This window comes from Ranitomeya imitator, chromosome 7 (genome assembly GCF_032444005.1).
Source record: "Ranitomeya imitator isolate aRanImi1 chromosome 7, aRanImi1.pri, whole genome shotgun sequence".
Taxonomy (NCBI): domain Eukaryota; kingdom Metazoa; phylum Chordata; class Amphibia; order Anura; family Dendrobatidae; genus Ranitomeya; species Ranitomeya imitator.
In genome coordinates, this window is record NC_091288.1 from 138686035 (window position 1) to 138707056 (window position 21022).

General features: G+C 43.9%; 1 protein-coding gene across 1 annotated transcript in view; it reads right to left on the reverse strand.

Moving 5' to 3' along the window:
- Positions 1 to 21022, reverse strand: part of SLC40A1 (solute carrier family 40 member 1) — a 152837-nt gene that overhangs the window by 31822 nt on the left and 99993 nt on the right. The window contains exon 4 of the mRNA XM_069733845.1: positions 19289 to 19404. Within this exon, the coding sequence (XP_069589946.1) occupies positions 19289 to 19404 (116 nt within the window). The remainder of the gene's footprint in view (positions 1 to 19288; positions 19405 to 21022) is intronic.

A 21022-nucleotide genomic window follows, 5' to 3' on the forward strand; every position in this document is an offset into this window, starting at 1 on the left:
GAGGGAGAGGGAGGGGGCAGACTTGGTTGCCTGTAGCCTCCACTTCGGCACCCATTAGGAGCATGCATCTTCCAAAACCCAAAACGGGCGCTCCCAAGACTTGCAGTGCCTGGTCCTTTTTTGACAGTTGCAGATGACATTTGCTTTGTCAAATGCAAGCTGTGTAAATCAGAAAGTGAAAAGAGGGAAAAGAGTCAGTAACCTCAATACCACAAATATGTGGAAACATGTGCGGACCAAGCACGTGGCGGAGTTACAAAGACACACTGAAGACCTAGGCCAACCTACAGTGCCACCTACCACCTCTTCAGCTCGTGTTGTAGCCTCTTCCTCCAGCTCACACACAGCTCGTTCGGCTTCCTCACAGGATCGCCATGGAAGAAACTCTGGCACTGTTGTACAGAGACACAGTGTCATTCCACCCACAGCACCACGTTCCGTTATCCTCACACTCCCAAGCCAGTCTACAGCCATCGGTAGCACAGGCATGGGAGAAAAGGCACCCATACTCGGCAAACCACCCCCGAGCACAGGCTTTGAATGCTGGCATTGCAAAACTACTGTCCCTTTAAATGCTATCATTCAGGCTGGTGGAGACTAACACCTTCCGTAACTTCATGGCATTGGCAGTCCCACAATATAACGTGCCCAGCCGCTTTTATTTCAGCAGGCAAGCCGTCCCTGCCCTGCAAAAGCATGTGGAGGTAAAAATTAAACATGAGCTACTAAACGCTGTCAGTAGCAAGGTTCACCTGACCACCGATGCGTGGACCAGTAAGCATGGACACGGACGATACCTTTCCCTCACTGCCCATTGGGTAAATGTTGTGGAGCCGGGTACAGATCTTGAGAGTGGTGCTGTACGTGTTCTGCCAACTCCAAGGATTGCAGGAATCCAGTCTGTACACATTGACTCCTCCTCATACTCCAGTTCCTCTGAATCAGCACTGCAGGAGCCGTCACGGTCTACCTCCACATGGACCTGTGAACGCTTACCTGTTACGACCGATATGAGCACAGCCGTGGCCAAACGTCAACAGGCCGTATTGAAATTAATTTCTTTGGGGAATCGAAGTCACACAGCGCAGGAGCTCTGGAATGCCATCAAGCAGCAGAGCGAGGTGTGGTTTGTGCCAGCGAATCTCCAGCCAGGCATGGTAGTGTGTGACAATGGCCGAAATCTGGTGGCAGCTCTGGGTCTATGCAACCTCACTCACATCCCATGTCTGGCACATGTGCTCAACTTGGTCGTGCAGAGTTTTTTGAGGGACTATCGGGATCTTGATGCACTGCTGCACAAGGTCCGCATAGAGTGCGCTTACTTGCGGCGTTCCAGCATGGCAAGATCGCGCATTGCAGCTCTGTAGCGCCGATTCCGCCTTCCGGAACATCGCATCATATGTGACATTCCCAAGTGGTGGAATTCAACGTTACATATGTTGGGAGAGGTTGTGTGAGCAGCAGGCAGCAGTAATGGAGTACCAGCTGCATCAGGTGCAAACAAGTCGCACTGCACGCCGTTCACACTTCACCACCACTGAGTGGGCCTCTATGAAGGACATCTGCCACGTTTTGCGTGCCTTCGATGATTCCACGCGGATGGCAAGTGCAGATGATGCACTAGTCAGCATGACTGTCCCCCTTATCTGCCTGCTTGAAAAAATACTGCAAGCACTAAGGGAGGAGGTTTTTGGAAAAGGTGGAGGATGAGGAGTCACAAATGCCATCTGCTTCTGGACAGTCTGCGCAACATGGTTCATCACAAAGGACTGGGCAGGGGACACTTTGTGAGGAGGATGAGGAGGAGTCAACGGAGGAGGAAGACATCAGTCCAGAGGAGGGAGGTACACAATGCTCTAGTAGTCAGTATGTAGAGCGAGGGTGGGGTGATGCAGAGCAGGCAGAGATGATGCCATAAGCAGTGGACAGCATTTCTTGGCCAGCTGGCAGTCTGCAGCACATGGTTGATTTCATGCTGCATTGCCTGAGAAACGACCGCCGCATCGCCCACATTCTCAACACGGCTGATTACTGGGTGTCCACCCTCCTAGATCCTTGCTACCGGGACAACTTACAAAGCCTCATAACACCGTTAAACTGGCAGCGTAAAATGCGGAAGTACCAAGACACACTGGTGCATTCCATTATGTTCTCCATTCCACCCGAGAGCAGTGCTGCTAGTGCTTTACAAAGCAGCTCAGTGCGTCGAGGCAGTGGAGGAAGCTCTGCACAAAGAGGGAGCAGAAGCAGCGCCTCAGCACAAGGCAAGACCAGTATGGCCCAAATGTGGCAAAGTTTTGTGTCCCCGCCACAAATGTCTACACCATCACAGACGGCTCCAGTCAGCAGGAGGCAACGTTTCTGTCAGATGGTGACAGACTACATGTCTTGCCCTCTCAGTGTACTTCCAGACAGCTCTTCCCACTTCAAGTTTTGGGTCTCTAAGCTGGATACATGGCCAGAGCTTAGCCAGTATGCATTGGAGGTGCTGGCTTGCCCTGCTGCTAGTGTATTATCGGAACGCGTCTTTAGTGCCGCAGGTGGTGTACTAACAGACCGCCGCATGCGCCTATCCTCCGATAACGTTGACCGGCTTACTTTTCTGAAAATGAACAAGGCCTGGATCTCGCAGGAATTTGCCAGTCCTCTTCCAGATTAAATAATTGGTTGGCAACAGTATCCAGGTCTCCTGTTGTGTTCATGTTTCTACCACCTGAACTGTATTCCCTGGGCTCCAACACCGCCAGTTGCTGCTCAGAAGTGCCGTCTGCACAGTCAACACTTGCTCCTGTGTTATTGGGGTTCAGTAACGTCAGCTGATACCCTGCTGTGTGTCCGGCAATTTCTCCTGCTCTGTCCACATTCACACTACTAATGATTTTAAACTAGCTCCAATTAGGCCTCTGGTTCCACTGTTTTTAGTATTTACCCTGGGTTCCAGCACAACCAGCTGTTTCCCAGCAGTGTCTGAGGCACTCCCACCTGCCCAGCCTGGTTCCAGCACGCCAGCTGTTTCCGGATAGTGTCGTCACTTTGCCTCCAATACGTTGTCCTGTTGTGTTGCGGTTGGGTTAGCCGACTCTATGGTGCCTGCAGTTTAGGTGCTTCCTATGTGGGCTGCGGGATCTGGCAATGAAGGCCGGTTCCATAGTGCCAATAGGACAAGCACCCCCTGTAGGACTGAGGGTTTCGGTAACTCCGGCCGGCTCGCGGCCTTGCAACTTTTTTTTTTCATGTGTACCTTCCGCTGCCTATCTGAGTTCCAGTACCATTAGCTGGTTCTTTGGAAATCAATCTTGAATATGTCCCCCAGGGTTCCAGTAACAGCTGGTTCCAGGCAGTGCCTTTGGCTTAGGTGCCTGCTTCTCGGTATCTGAGTTCCACCAATGTCTGGTGGTCCTTGGTAGTGCTTTCTGGCACACGTACCTCCTGCTGAATAACCGGGTTCCAGTACAATCAGCTGGTCCTCGGTAGTTCCAGTGGCTCTTGTACCTTCTGCTACCCATCTGGGTTCCAGTACCGTCAGCTGGTTCTCGGCAGTTCCTCAGCCTTCTTGTACCTTCTGCTACATTTCCAAGTTCAAGCTTTTTGAAATGGTTTTTGGTAATCACTCTGGATCTCCCTGACGATGACCCTGAAGATGACGACCCTGAAGACCACCCCGAAGAAGACGACCCTGAAGACCACCCCAAAGAAGACCAAGAAGATGACCCTGAAGAAGATGACCAAGAGGACAAAGAACAAGAAGACAACCACCAAGATACAGAAGAACAAGAGACAGAAGACCAAGAAGCAGAAGAACAAGAAGCTGCAGAACAAAAAGCAGAACATTAAAGCATAAGATTAAAAGCAAAAGATATTATATAAATTATAAACAGAAGAAGACAAAGCAGTGTATGGGGGTGAGTCCGTTCCTCCTCGTGGTGCCCCTGGAAAATATCTGCTGCTGCAGGCCAAACTGAATGCGGACAAATCCTGTTGTAAATCTTTTGTGACAGGCAGAAGGGAAAGTGTAATCTTCAAACCTTTATAGATGACAACTACAGGAATGCCTGTCACAAATAAGAATATGATGAAGAAGAATATGAAGAAGTAGAATATGAAGAAGAAGAAGAGTTGAATAAGAAGAATATGAAGAATGTAAAAAAAGAATAATAGGAAGAAGGTGAAGAAGAAGAAGATGAATAAGGTGAAGAAGAAGTTGATGAAAAAGATGCTGCTGCTGTGGATGATGAAGGAGAAAGTGTGGGAGAAGTAAAAAAGGTGAAGAGCATAAATATCTGGCAAAATACAAAGATATTGACTATGTTAAGATTTTTTGTAACTCCGAACGTCTTAAAAAAAAATTAATTCCTGCTATTCCATTTGATTGGGCTAAACCTCTATGCCTTTAATGTCTCCTCCACCTCCCCCAATACATTCTACAGTAGTTGTTTTCGTTCATGAAGAATTAACCTACAAGGAAAGAAAGGGTTTATTTTCATTCCGATATTTGTGTCTCATTGACTTGCATTGGTTTCCAGTATCGGAATCTGCGATATCCGATATTTTTTTGGGGTATCGGTCCGATCCAATCCGATCCTATATTTCCCAATATCGGAAGGTATCGCTCAACACTAGATACAAATAAAAGTAAAATTAATTGAGACATCAGTAGGTTAAGTGTTTTTGAATATCCATATTGAATCAGGAGCCCCATATAATGCTCCATAAAGTTTATGATGGCCCCATAAGATATCCATATTGAATCAGGAGCCCCATATAATGCTCCATAAAGTTTATGATGGCCCCATAATAATAAAAAAAAAAAAAAAATCACATACTCACCTCTCCGTCGCTCAGGCCCCCGCCACTTTCAATATTCACCTGACTTCGTTCCGGCGCCGCTCCATCTTCAACGTCTTCTGCACTGACGTTCAGGCAGAGGGCGCGCACTAAGCACGTCACCGCACCCTCTGACCTGAGCGTCACTGCAGAAGACGCTGAAGACGGAGCGGCGCCCAGAACGGGGAGCAGGTGAATATCGCGAAACGCTCCCCTTCCCCATTATACTCACCTGCTCCTGGCGCGGTGCAGTCCCTGCTTCCCTGGCGCCGGCAGCTTCTTCCTGTACTGAGCGGTCACCGTTACCGCTCATTACCTTAATGAATATGCGGCTCCACCCCTATGGGAGGTGGAGCCACACATTCATTACTGTAATGAGCGGTACCATGTGACCGCTCAGTACAGGAAGCTGGGGCGCCGGGGAGCCAGGGACCGCGCCAGGAGTAGGTGAGTATAATTAGACAGCCTCCGCTCCCCCTCCCCTGCCGACCCCTAGGTATGACTCGAGTATAAGCCGAGAGGGGGGACTTTCAGCCCAAAAAAATGGTCGAATATATACGGAAATTGCCTTGTAATGTTTTCATTTCCTATTCTGTCCAGATATCACTGTATCCCAGAATTCCAAGCGGAGGAAGTTCACCGACCGCCATATTGGGACACCCAATTGAAACTGATTCTGATACCAACCTATTGCGCGGTACCACCAGCGGAACACCGTCGTTAACACGCCGCCGCCGGGACCAGCCGAATGATTCACTGACTGCTGCCATCTTTGTACAGGAGGAGCGCATGCGCAGTTTTAATGTGACAGCCGAAGTGTGCACAAAGATGGGGGCGCTCTGATTTGCTGCACCTGCACGAATTACGCGCAGGTGCAGTAAATCATTTCGCTGATCCCGGCGCGCAGATGCACGACGTGTCTACAGGCAGGTAGTAATGGCAGACACTATAACATCTTTTAAAAAAAGGGCTGGATGATTTCCTCAATACACATAACATTGCGGATTATAGTTATTTTAGTGACAAAATGAACAATTGGTGGAGAAAGGTTGAACTTGATCGACCTAGCTCTTTTTCAACCTATGTAACTATGTAACTCCTCATCTTCCTTAACAATTTTCAATGTAGCTATTCTGCGTTCTAGATTTTGCAACTTTTCTTCCAACAGGGACACAAGCTTGTATTTCTGGCATGTGAAGTTTGGCTTTTCCACTGGTAAGTCTCTGAACATGTAGCATGCAATGCAGCTCACAAAATGGCTACTGGCCTTTGTCATGTTCTTAATGTATATATGATGTAAAAGCGGTGAAGATCGTGCCAAAAACACACGTATTTCCAATGTCCTCCTTTCCACTTCAATGGCCAAAATCCGGTGTTCCTTGAGTTTGCAGAGAATCTTCACTTATCCTAGAATGCACTGGTAATATGCAAATGATCTTCACAGGACTCCTCCCCTGGTTTTACAAATACAGTCATGGCCAAAAGTATTGACACCCCTGCAATTCTGTCAGATAATACTCAGTTTCTTCCTGAAAATGATTGCAAACACAAATTATTTGGTATTATTATCTTCATTTAATTTGTCTTAAATGAAAAAACACAAAAGAGAATGAAGCAAAACATTGATCATTTCACGCAAAACTCCAAAAATGGGCCAGACAAAAGTATTGGCACCCTCAGCCTAATACTTGTTTGCACAACATTTAGCCAAAATAACTGCGACCAACCACTTCCGGTAACCATCAATGAGTTTCTTACAATGTTCTGCTGGAATTTTAGACCATTCTTCTTTGGCAAACTGCTCCAGGTCCCTGATATTTGAAGGGTGCCTTCTCCAAACTGCCATTTTTAGATCTCTCAACAGGTGTTCTATGGGATTCAGGTCTGGACTCATTGCTGGCCACCTTAGAAGTCTCCAGTGCTTTCTCTCAAACAATTTTTCTAGTGCTTTTTGAAGTGTGTTTTGGGTCATTGTCCTGCTGGAAGACCCATGACCTCTGAGGGAGACCCAGCTTTCTCACACTGGGCCCTACATTATGCTGCAAAATTTGTTGGTAGTCTTCAGACTTCATAATGCCATGCACACGGTCAAGCATTCCAGTGCCAGAGTGTTATGATGCGGTGGTCTAGGAGCAACATGGAACGAGCTCTGAAGGAAGTGGTAACTGTACTGACCGCAGTCCCTAAGCTCAACACAACACTAGAAGTAGCCGTGGAATGCTCCTAACTCTCCCTAGGCATCTCGTCACAGCCTAAGAGCTAACTACCCCTAAAGACAGAAGCAAGAAAACTATCTTGCCTCAGAGAAAATCCCCAAAGGATAGATTAGCCCCCCACAAATAATGACTGTGAGTGGAGAGGGAAAAGACATACACAGAATGAAACCAGGATAAGCACAGGAGGCCAGTCTAGCTTGATAGATAGGACAGGATGGAATACTGTGCGGTCAGTATAAAACACTACAAAAATCCACGCAGAGTTTACAAAAAAATCTCCACACCTGACTAAAGGTGTGGAGGGTAAATCTGTTTCCCAGAGCTTCCAGCAAGACAGAATTAATTAATACTGATAACGCTGGACAAACATAGAAAGCACTGAACGGATAAGTCCACAATCTGTGAACAGAAAAGCGCAAGCAAAAAACTTAGCTTTGCTGAACTGGTCAGGATAACAGGGAAATCCAAAGAGATGTGAATCCAACCAGGAACCATTTACAAGTGGCACTGGCTGAAGAAAGAGCCAGGCCTAAATAGCCGAGCAGAAGAGACGATAAGTGGAGGCAGCTGATGACAGCTAACTCCAAGGAGCAGCCATACCACTTGAAACCACAAGAGGGAGCCCAAGAGCAGAACTCACAAAAGTGCCACTTACAACCACCAGAGGGAGCCTAAGAGCGGAATTCACAACACAGAGGCAGCAAAGCAACCACAAAACATCAGGGAACCTCCGCCATGTTTGACTGTAGGGACCGTGTTCTTTTCTTTGAATGCCTTTTTTTCTCCTGTAAACTCTATGTTGATGCCTTTGCCCAAAAAGCTCTACTTTTGTCTCATCTGACCAGAGAACATTCTTCCAAAACGTTTTAGGCTTTTTCAGGTAAGTTTTGGCAAACTCCAGCCTGGCTTTTTTATGTCTCAAGGCAAGAAGTAGGGTCTTCCTGGGTCTCCTACCATACAGTCCCTTTTCATTCAGACGCCGACGGATAGTACGGGTTAACACTGTTGTACCCTCGGACTGCAGGGCAGCTTGAACTTGTTTCGATGTTAGTCGAGGTTCTTTATCAAACATCCGCACAATCTTGCGTTGAAATCTCTCGTCAATTTTTCTTTTCCGTCCACATCTAGGGAGGTTAGCCACAGTGTCATGGGCTTTAAACTTCTCGATGACACTGCGCACGGTAGACACAGGAACATTCAGGTCTCTGGAGATGGACTTGTAGCCTTGAGATTGCTCATGCTTCCTCACAATTTGATTTCTCAAGTCCTCAGACAGTTCTTTGGTCTTCTTTCTTTTCTCCATGCTCAATGTGGTACACACAATGACACAGGACAGCGGTTGAGTCAGCTTTAATCCATGTCAACTGGCTGCAAGTGTGATTACTTATTGCCAACACCTGTTAAGTGCCACAGGTAAGTTACAGGTGCTGTTAATTACACAAATTAGAGAAGCATCACATGATTTTTCGAACAGTGCCAATACTTTTGTCCACCCCCTTTTTTATGTTTGATGTGGAATTATATCCAATTTGGCTTTAGGACAATTTTTTTTGTGTTTTTTCATTTAAGACAAATTAAATGAAGAGAATAATACCAAATAATTTATGTTTGCAATCATTTTCAGGAAGAAAATGAGTATTATCTGACAGAATTGCAGGGGTGTCAATACTTTTGGCCATGACCGTATATATATATATATATATATATATATATATACATATCTATATACATAATTGTCTAAGGGTCACTTCTGTCTGTCTGTCTGTCCTTCTGTCACGGTTATTCATTCGCTGATTGGTATCGGCAGCTGCCTGTCATGGCTGCCGCGACCAATCAGCGACGGCCACAGTCCGATTAGTCCCTCCCCTACTCCCCTGCACTCACTGCCCGGCGCCCGCTCCATAATCCCCTCCACTCACACAGGGTTAATGGCAGCGGTAACGGCCCGCGGTGTAACGCACTCCGTTACCGCTATTAACCCTGTGTGTCCCCAACTATTTACTATTGATGCTGCCTATGCTCACCCTGCTGTACTCACCCTCCGCCGCCTTTCCTCGCGACGCTACCGGGAACGCTCCATTGCAAGCGGCAGCTTCCGGTCCCAGGGCTGGTGTGCGACAAGGCCCTGCCGTGACGTCACGGTCATGTGACCGCGATGTCATCATAGGTCCTGCTCATACCAGCCCTGGGACCGGAAGCTGCCGCTTGCAATGGAGCGGTCCCGGGAGCGTCGTGAGGAGCAGAAAAGGCAGCGGATGGTGAGTATAGCAGGACTTCAATGGGCCTTCGGAAGGTGAGTTTATGTTTATTTTTTTTTAAGTCTCTATACTACGTGGCTCTGTGCTGGGCAATATACTACGTGGCTGGGCAATATACTATGTGGCTAGACAATATACTCCGTCGCTGGGCAATATACCGTACTACGTGGCTCTGCTATATACTATGTGGCTGGGCAATATACTACGTGACTGGGCAATATACCGTACTACGGGGCTCTGCTATATACTACGTGACTGGGCAATATACTACGTGACTGGGCAATATACTACGTGGCTGGGCAATATACTACGTGGCCGGGCAATATACTACGTGACCGGGCAATATAACACGTCGCTGGGCAATATACTACGTCGCTGGGCAATATACTACGTGGCTGGGCAATATTCTACGTCGCTGGGCAATATACTACGTGGCTGGGCAATATACTACGTGGCTGGGCAATATACTACGTGGCTGGGCAATATACTACGTGGCTGGGCAATATACTACCATCTAGTAATATATAACAGGCTATGTGGTGGATCATACTTTATTTAGGGAGCTATGTGGTTGCTCATACTGTATATAGGAGGAACCAAAAAAACTTTGCAGAAAAAAATCCATCTCACCACAGTAGAATCCCGTTGCCGTGCACAGAAAGAAGTTTGTGTTAGAAGCAAGCGAGTAGTATCAAAGAGGAAAAGGTACCCAGCAACAGATCCATCGGTGAATAATTATTTAAAAGCAAAAATCTTTAATGTATAACATGGTTAAAATTATGGTATAAAACCATTTTCACCTTATTTAGGACAGCTAAAGAGTAACCTCTTCTTTGGAGTCTGGAGCTAATATTGCGATATTCAGAAATATATCTGTCATTTTTTTGTGCAACATCTCCTGGCTCTAACATAGTCACCAACTGGCAAATTGTTTAACACATGTCTCGGGTGTGAACGGATATATAGGCAGAGGATATGTATATAGGAAGCGCCCTTAGTCATAAATTGTTGTCATAAAATACGTTTTTATTTTACCTTAGTAGATGTGCTGGAATCACCCTTTCATCTCTTCGGCTGGAGTCACACTCAGCGTAAGACAATACGGTCCGTATATTACGGCCGTAATACGCTGAAAAGTCCCCAAAATAGTGGTCCGTAGCTCCTCCGTAGGCAGGGTGTTTCAGCGTTTTTTGCGCATGGCATCCTCCGTATGTAATCCGTATGGCATCCGTACTGCGTGTTTTTCTCGCAGGCTTGCAAAACCAACATACGGCTATACAAGGGATCCATGTGTAAAAAAAAAACAAACATATATACTGTGTATGTATATATATATATATATATATATATATATATATATAGTCAGTAGACACATATATGTATATATATTATTACTTCATACAGCGCTAGATAGCTTTAAAGCCGGTAATTCAATTACCGGCTTTTGCTATCTCCTTCCTAAAACCCGACATGATATGAGACCTGGTTTACATACAGTAAACCATCTCATATCAACTTTTTTTTGCATATTCCACACTACTAATGTTATTAGGTGTATATGCAAAATTTGGCCGTTCTAGCTATTAAATTAAAGGGTTAAATGGCGGAAAAAATTGGCGTGGGCTCCCGCGCAATTTTCTCCGCCAGAGTAGTAAAGCCAGTGACTGAGGGCAGATATTAATAGCCTGGAGAGGGTCCACGGTTATTGCCCCCCCCCTGGCTAAAAACATCTGCCCCCAGCCACCCCAGAAAAGGCACATCTGTAAGATGCGCCTATTCTGGCACTTGGCCACTCTCTTCCCATTCCCGTGTAGCGGTGGGATATGGGGTAATGAAGGGTTAATGCCACCTTGCTATTGTAAGGTGACATTAAGCCAGATTAATAATGGAGAGGCGTCAATTATGACACCTATCCATTATTAATCCAATACTAGTAAAGGGTTAAAAAAAACACAAACACATTATTAAAAATTATTTTAATGAAATAAAAACAAAGGTTGTTGTAATAATTTATTCTACGCTCAATCCAATCACTGAAGACCCTCGATCTGTAACAAAAAAAAATAATAAACCAACAATATCCATACCTTCTGAAGATCTGTAACGTCCAACGATGTAAATCCATCTGAAGGGGTTAAAATATTTTGCAGCAAGGAGCTCTGCTAATGCAGCGCTGCTCCTTGCTGCAAAACCCCGGAGAATGAAGGTAAAGTAGGTCGATTACCTATATTTACCTTCATTTGCGGTGAGGCACCCTCTGCTGGTTGTTCCTAGATCGTGGGAACTTTCCTAGAAAGCTCCCAGGCTCGAGTTCATAAGAGGCGCCCTCTGCTGGTTGTCCTCATATGAACTCGAGCCTGGGAGCTTTCTAGCAAAGTTCCCACGATCTAGGAACAACCAGCAGAGGGCGCCTCACCGCAAATGAAGGTAAATATAGGTCATTGACCTACTTTACCTTCATTCTCCGGGGTTTTGCAGCAAGGAGCAGCGCTGCATTAGCAGAGCTCCTTGCTGCAAAATATTTTAACCCCTTCAGATGGATTTACATCGTTGGACGTTACAGATCTTCAGAAGGTATGGATATTGTTGGTTTATTATTTTTTTTTGTTACAGATCGAGGGTCTTCAGTGATTGGATTGAGCGTAGAATAAATTATTACAACAACCTTTGTTTTTATTTCATTAAAATAATTTTTAATAATGTGTTTGTGTTTTTTTTTAACCCTTTACTAGTATTGGATTAATAATGGATGGTGTCATAATTGATGCCTCTCCATTATTAATCTGGCTTAATGTCATCTTACAATAGCAAGGTGACATTAACCCTTCATTACCCCATATCCCACCGCTACACGGGAATGGGAAGAGAGAGGCCAAGTGCCAGAATAGACGCATCTTCCAGATGTGCCTTTTCTGGGGTGGCTGGGGGCAGATGTTTTTAGCCAGGGGGGGGGGCCAATAACCGTGGACCCTCTCCAGGCTATTAATATCTGCCCTCAGTCACTGGCTTTACTACTCTGGCGGAGAACATTGCGCGGGAGCCCACGCCAATTTTTCCGCCATTTAACCCTTTAATTTAATAGCTAGAACGGCCAAATTTGCATATACACACTACTAACATTAGTAGTGTGGAATATGCAAAGCAAATGGGGATATGAGATGGTTTACTGGATGTAAACCATGTCTCATATCATGTCGGGTTTAGGAAGGAGATAGCAAAGGCCGGTAATTGAATTACCGGCTTTAAAGCTATCTAGCGCTGTATGAAGTAATAATATATATACATATATGTGTCTCACTGACATATATATATATATATATATATATATATATATACCTATTCTATGTGTACACATTTATTCTACCTATTCTACTGTAAGCTGTCAGTGTGATTTTACTGTACACCGCACTGAATTACCGGCTTTTCTCTCTAACACCGCTGCGTATTTCTCGCAAGTCACACTGCTGGTCCGTGTGTAATCCGTATTTTTGGGGCTTCCATAGACTTTCATTGGCTTTTTTTTGCGCAATACGGTGACAAACGCAGCATGCTGCGATTTTCTACGGCCGTAGAAAGCCGTATAATACTGATCAGTAAAATACGGCAGATAGGAGCAGGGGCATAGAGAATAATTGTACCGTTTGTTTGGCGAGTTTTACGGACGTATTTTCTGTGCTCTTACGTCCGTAAAACTCGCTAGTGTGACTCCAGCCTTCAAATGAAAAACATAACTACATTACCAGTAACAAACTGCAGTGGGTCACATCAAATGGCCTCAGAACTACCACAAAGTGACATGTCAGATCTGAAACATTTGATCTGGCTAGAAAGATGAAAACTGGCTTTACTAGGAAGGGGTTAAAAGGACTCTTGTCAGAAAATGTGCAGTATATAAAAGAAAGGTAAGTCTTGCCATTTTCACGCTGGACACTGGGATTTTTAGAGTCTAACCTCCTGTTTTGGGAAATCCACATGGACATTAGCTGCACTGAGCAGACTCTGACCCCTTCTTTGTTCTGAAGCATCTAATGAACTTGTGCAAAGGTCAATGTGAAAGGAGGAGGAGCAGGGTCGGCTGTGACGTCACCTATCGTGATGAGGATCTAGTGTTATCAGCTGTGTATACATATATTAGTAACCAGGGTCGTATTTTCTGTGGTGGCACCAACTATAAAAGAATATGTAAATTTAGTAAGTAACGCATTTTGCTGCCTTTTAAACAGACTTGAAAGAAAATAAATGGCATCTTTTGGGTGGGAATTATAGTCCCTATGCATTGAGCTGACAGAAATGGGGAAAAACAAATATTTCTTGCCCTCCTCTGAAGTGCTGAGCTTTACACTGATTGGAGGATTAGCGGTCTGCAGGGGCTTCTCCAATTAGAAAGCACACAGATTACCACCAAGAAAGCCCAGCGTCCTCATTACCACACTATGATGAACGGCCTCCAACACTTTTCTTAGGAATAATGGGGGTCATTAAGTAGGAAACCAGTCAACCTGCCTGAGGGTAAGTTCATCAGCCTGTAGCATCTGTGACTGCCTCTTCATCACTTTGTAATTCACTTGTGGTATACCTATGTGACTAACTGTACATGGATATGTGTCTATATATACAGCCCTTTGAGTGTATATAGCATGTGACTGACTGTATACCATCACATTCCTGTATGCAGTCACACTGGTATATTCAGTCTGTATCCAGGGTACTGTTGTAGTTAGGAGAAATTGGTTTACAAATAATATAGTTCATTTACTTCTGTTAGGCTCCGTTCACAATGCGTTTTTGACCACGTTCGTTGGCTTAAGTCCGGACCCGTCTGCAAAACGGGATTTGGGCGTAGACTATAATGCTGCAAACAGAGTCAATATGCGCTCAGACGCACATAATTTGTGGGAGTGTAGGACTTCTGGAGGTGAACACCCAGACGTAGTAGACTGCATCTGAGTATCTGAACATTACGCACGTTAGAGCACACATCGAGTCTGTCAGTGTCACCAGTGGGTCACGTCCTCCTGGGAGATCTGGGGTTAGAAAATCGTTACATGTTGTGAATCACAGATCTTCCATTTAGTTTCATATTAAAAAGATTCTGTTTCCTTTGTTGCGGAAGAGGTTAACAACCCTTTCTATTCAGGTTAGAAACTTGCAGCTCCATCACAAAGCTGTTCCTGACCTGGTCATTTCCTCTCCCTATAAAACTTGGCCAGACCGTTTTACTTCCTAGCTCCTTGGAGTCGCTGTGCTGAGTTGGAGATCGTTGTTGTGCTGGAGATTGTTGCATGCTGTTTTAGTGTATTCTTTCTTCAGGGTCCTATTCCCATTTGGTTTATATATTCCTACCCTTCTCCATATACCTCTCTACCTTTGGTGATTGTTTTGTATGTTAGTTGCTTTCTGTTATCCCTGTTTGTCCTACGTGTTTGTACAATTGTATTTCTGTCACAGGCCTCCTAGGGGAAGGGAGAGGGGACAGCTTAGGGTAAAACAGAAGAACAGTAAGGCTGGTGGCCCAAACCTTTTCACCTTTAGTGGTATCTAGCAGGGATTGTTAGGGTTCCAGCTCCCTGTTTACTTATAGACACAGCGTGACAGTCGGCACCATGAGGCCGGGGTCACACTGGCAGCTAAAACGAACGAGTGCAATGCGATAAAAAAAAAATCGCATTGCACTCGGACCAATGTTAAACTATGGGGCAGCTCCCAGCAGCCGATCTTTTTTCGGCCGTTTTCCTCGGTCCGAGACAATCGCAGCATGCTGCGATTATCACTGACACTCGGCCGACTCTCGGCTCACTAGCACCCATATAAGCCTATGGGTACGAGTGAGACAACGCACATCCCTCGGATATCATCTGAGTGATGTGCATTAAACGCTGACCCCGGCAATGGAGGAGATGGAGAAATTAGTTTCTCTACCTCCTCCGCAGCTGTGCTCCGATCCGCTCTCTGCGAGAGAATCGGAGCACAGACGCATGACACTCGGCTCCTGCTGACAGAAGAGCAGTAGCTGAGGGTCAATAGCATATCGCATCCGATGCAATAAGCTAGTGTGACTCCAGCCTTATAGTCAAAATGGGATTCGGCATAGGGGGTTTGGTTAATATTCAGTCTGTGCAATATTACAAAATTTAAAATAATAAAAATGATAAAAAGTGAATGTTAAATTAGTTTAAAAAAACCTTATCGTTCTTTGAACAGGAGAAAAAAAGTTAAAAAGGCAAAAACTGAATATCAGCTGGACAGGAAAGGGTTAAGTTAACATTTGTAGATTTTCAAATGTAATTATAGGGGACTTAAAACAATAATGCATTACCTGTTTAGAAATTACATCCATTTCTCACATGTTACTTTTTTTCCTGTGAAAATGAGCTACACAAACTAACAAACATTAAAAATAATGCGGATATTAACCCCTTCACTCCGCAGCCCTTTTTCGTTTTTGTGTTTCTTTTTTTCGCTCCACTTCTTCCCAGAGCCATAACTTTTTACATTTTCTGTCAATATGGCCATGTGAGGGCTTATTTTTTGCGGGACGAGTTGTACTTTTGTGTGTGGTGAAATTGCAAAAAAAGTGCAATCCCACACTGGTTTTTTGTTTAGCTTTTTTGCTAGGTTTACTAAATGCTAGAACTGCCCTGCCGTTATGATTCTCCCGGTCATTATGAGTACATTGTAGAGGAGCTGCGGAGACACCATCACGTGTTTCTCAACGCAGGCAGTGAATAGCCAGGCCTTTCCCCGGGAAGGAACAACCAAAGGAAGGGCAGCATCCAATAAAGGAAAACATCCAATAAAGGAAAACCACCTATGCCAAGCATGGTATCCATCCACAGACAGCTGTTTCGGGGTTTTTGCTCCTCATCAGTGTGGAGTAGGAAACTGGCTATCAGGAGCAGTGCCTAGTATAAAGTCTATAAAGGCACGGATGATTGACCTCGTGGAGACCAAAACATCCAACACCGCAGAGACACCATCACGTATTTCTCAACGCAGTGATCCAGAACACTGCCCCCAAATATGCAAATGCATGTAGAGGAGAAACACGTGATGGTGTCTCCGCAGCTCCTCTACATGCATTTGCATATTTGGGGGCAGTGTTCTGGATCACTGCGTTGAGAAATACGTGATGGTGTCTCCGCGGTGTTGGATGTTTTGGTCTCCACAAGGTCAATCATCCGTGCCATTATGAGTACATTGACACCAAACATGTTGATTCCAAACTTTGGTTAAAAAAAAAAAAAATGATGCCATTTTATAATAATAATAATAATAATAATAATTTTTATTTATATAGCGCCAACATATTCCGCAGCGCTTTACAAATTATAGAGGGGACTTGTACATACAATAGACATTACAGCATAACAGAAATACAGTTCAAAATAGATACCAGGAGGAATGAGGGCCCTGCTCGCAAGCTTACAAACTATGGGGAAAAGGGGAGACACGAGAGGTGGATGGTAACAATTGCTTTAGTTATTCGGACCAGCCATAGTGTAAGGCTCAGGTGTTCATGTAAAGCTGCATGAACCAGTTAACTGCCTAAGTATGTAGCAGTACAGACACAGAGGGCTATTAACTGCATAAAGTGAATGAGAACATGATGCGAGGAACCTGATTATGTTGTGATTTTTTTTTTTAAATACGCCACACAGGGATCGTTAGGTTAATACATTGAGGCGGTAGGCCAGTCTGAACAAATGAGTTTTTAGGGTACGCTTAAAACTGTGGGGATTGGGGATTAATCGTATTAACCTAGGTAGTGCATTCCAAAGAATCGGCGCAGCACGTGTAAAGTCTTGGAGACGGGAGTGGGAGGTTCTGATTATTGAGGATGCTAACCTGAGGTCATTAGCGGAGCGGAGGGCACGGGTAGGGTGGTAGACTGATACCAGGGAGGAGATGTAGGGTGGTGCTGAGCCATGGAGTGCTTTGTGGATGAGGGTAGTAGTTTCCGATACCTTTAGCATCTCCATTTTTGGGAGTCTCAGGTCGGGTTAGGGCTTATTTTTTGCGTGCCGAGCTGACGTTTTTAATGATACCTTTTGGTACAGATACGTTTTTTTGATCACCCGTTATTGCATTTTAATAAAATGTCGCGATGACCAAAAAAACGTAATTCTCGCGGTTTTAATTTTTTTTCTCACTACGCCGTTTAGCGATCAGGTTAATCCTTTTTTTTTTATTGATAGATTGGGCAATTCTGAACGCGGCGATACCAAATATGTGTATGTTTGATTTTTTTATTGTTTTATTTTGAATGGGGCGAAAGGGGGGGTGATTTAAACTTTTATATTATTATTTGTTAAAACTTTTTTTTTTTAACTTTTGCCTTGCTTCTAGAAGCTGGCACAACGTGATTGCTAATCCCGCCAATCGACCCTGTCACATGATCGCGGGTCACCAATGGGTCGGCATGACAGCAAGAGGTCAGCAGCAGACCTCTATAGTTGTCATTGCCAGATTGCTATGAGCACCACTCCATAGTCGACGCTCATAGCAAGTGAGCATTTCTGCTACACACAGGTGATCTGATCATCGCCTGGGTGCAGCAGAGGTGATTGAAGTATTGCAGCTTCTAGTCTCCCATGGAGACTATCGAAGCATGAAAAAAAAAAAAATTATAAAAACATAAAAAAATTAAAATCACCCTCCTTTTGGCCCATTCAAAACAAAACAATAAAAAAAATCAAACATACACATATTTGTTATTGCCGTGTAAAAAAAGAATTAACCCGATCGCTAAACAGTGTAATGAGAAAAAAATTCTAAACACCAGAATTATGCTTTTTTGGTTGCCGCTACATTGTAATGCAATAATGGGCGATCAAAAGATCATATCTACACCAACATGGTATGAATAAAAACATCAGCTTGGCATGCACAAAAATAAGCCCTCACCTGACCCAATATCATGAAAAGTGGAGACGCTACAGGTCTCAGAAAATGGCGCCATATCTTATTTTATACGAATTTAGATTTTTTTTTCACCACTTAAATATAAAAGAACCTATAGATGTTTGGTGTCTGTGAACTCGTAATGACTTGGAGAATCATAACGGCACGTCAGTTTTAGCATTTAGTGAACCACAACTCTGAGATTGCACCTTTTTTGCAATTTCACCGCACTTGGAATTTTTTTCCCGTTTTACTGTACATGATATGTTAAAACCAATTGTGTCGTTCAAATGTACAACTTGTCCCCCAAACAACAAGCTCTCACATGGCCATATTGACGTAAACATAAAAAAGCTATGACTGGGAAAAGGGGAGAAAAAAACAAATTCATAAACTGAACTACCCCTGGTAGTTAAAGGGTTAAAGGGGTTGTCCGATACCTTAAACTGGGTCTCTCATTTATTATCCTTAAAAACTAAATATTTTTTAAATTAACACGTTGGCTCCTTCGTTGAGGGGTTAATTTTAGCCTTTTTTAGCAAGTAGCCAGCGTTTAACTCGGACGAGTGCTATCTGATAGCATCCGCTCCAATGTTATACTACGGAGCAGTGCTGACTAGCGTTTATTTTGTCATGCCAAATCCTAGGGCAGTCAGATATACGAAGACTCACAGAAGGGAGAAATGACGTTCTCGGTCTGCTCTGCACTTGTGATCCACTTCTTGCATGCGAGACAATCAGATCACAGTAAAATGACACTCGGGTCACGCTCGCAGCAGAGTTTGAACAGAGGGTCATTTGCATATCGTATCCGATTCTATCACATCAGAGAATCATCATGCTACTCGCCAGTGTAAGCCAGCCCGTACATTAGATTTCCCACAATAATAAATGCATTCCATGACAGCTGATTCAGAGACTGGATAAATCCCTCTCCAGGGGCGGCAAAATGCAACCGGCTGGGTGACTCTTCGGACTGCCGCACCTAGTAGCACGACAGCATGAATATAAATACATTGAAATATTTATAGAAATGTATATACATTTTACAGTTATAAAATAGTAATAATGACAATATTAGATACTAACCAAAAGCCATCCTTGATACATGGACAAAAGTTCAGTCTTATACATGAAAACCAACATCAGGATGATTCCACAAATTATAACGCAAACATTTTGCACAATTAAGGAAGTCTGTGCCACTGTAAAGAGGAGAAAAAAAGGAGGGAGAAAGTTAGACATTGTTACAACAACTTAAATGGTTAGTGTTTCAACCAAATTTGCATAACTTAACAGTACAAGTAAATATCTGCAACTTAGAAGCATATTTCTCTGATAAGATATGCTGCATTCTCTACATATGAGCCACCTGCTCTTCTCCAGTCCTCTTGAACGTATCATTCACTAGGAAAGAAAGCTAAAAATCCGTTCTGCTCAAGACAAAGCAGACAGAGAACAACAAGCATCAGATGACTCTCCATACAGTCAAGGGATAGGAGAGGGGATAGAAGGGGCAAAGTGGAAGTGAAAGACAGACACATACAGACCAATACTACTGTTTACTAGAGAATCACACAATATGCTTGATTCACAGCTACACTGCTAAGTACTGCTGTATAAGCCCTCTATGCTGCTTTTGAACATGTTACTTAGAGAGAAATAATCCCTTATGTTTGTGTGTATTGCATGTGGGAGATATCATAGTACAAGTAAGGCCGGAGTCACACTACAACGAGATACGGCCGAGTCTCGCAGGTTAAAAACAAGCTCTGGCACCGGCACTCCGGAGCGGAGCGTGCGGCCCTATGTATTGCTATTGTATTGCTATGCGGCCACACGCTCCGCTCCAGAGTGCCGGTGCCATAGCTTGTTTTTAACCTGTGAGGCTCGGCCGTATCTCGCTGTGTGTGATCCCAGCCTAAGAAGATTCTAGATTTTCTGCTGCTTGAGTCAGTCATTGAAAAGGTGCCAACCTGCCTTCATCCCCTAACAATCTGATGCACCCTCTGTCAAGAAAAACATCATTAAAATAGCATTATCAATAATGTGTGCATTGCTGAAAATACCTGTTAGCATGAATTATTTGCCAGTCTCCCTGTTAGTAAATCAGTAAGGCCTGAATTTATATTCACAATATACCACATTGCAGACAGACATTAACCCCTTTACCCCCAAGGTGGTTTGCATGTTAACGACCAGGTAAATTTTTATATAATTCTGGAATGCTTCAAACAATTTCACGGATTCTGAATTTCTTCATTATAACTTGCCTATATTTGTGAAAAAAATGGAAATTTGACAAAAATTTGGAAACTTTTGCAATTTTCAAACTTTGAATTCTTAGAGATGTGTCACACAAAATTGTTAATAAATAACATTTCCGACATGTGTATTTTACATCAGCACAATTTTGGAAACAACATTTTTTTTTTGCTAGGGAGTAATAAGGGTTAAAAGTAGACCAGCGATTTCTCCTTTTTCCAACAAAATTTACAAAACCATATCTTTTTAGGAACCACATCACATTTGAAGTCACTTTGAGGGGTCTATATGATAGAAAATACCCCAATGTGACACCATTCTAAAAATTGCACCCCTCAAGGTGCTCAAAACCACATTCAAGAATTGTATTAACTCTTAAGGTGCTTCACAGAAATTTTTGGAATGTGGAAAAAAATGAACATTTAACTTTTTCACAAAAGATTTACATTAGACCCAATTTTTTTTATTTTCACAAAGGTAACAGGAAAAAATGGACCCCAACATTTGTTGTGCAATTTCTAAGCATGCCAATACCCCATATGTGGGGGAAAGCCCCTG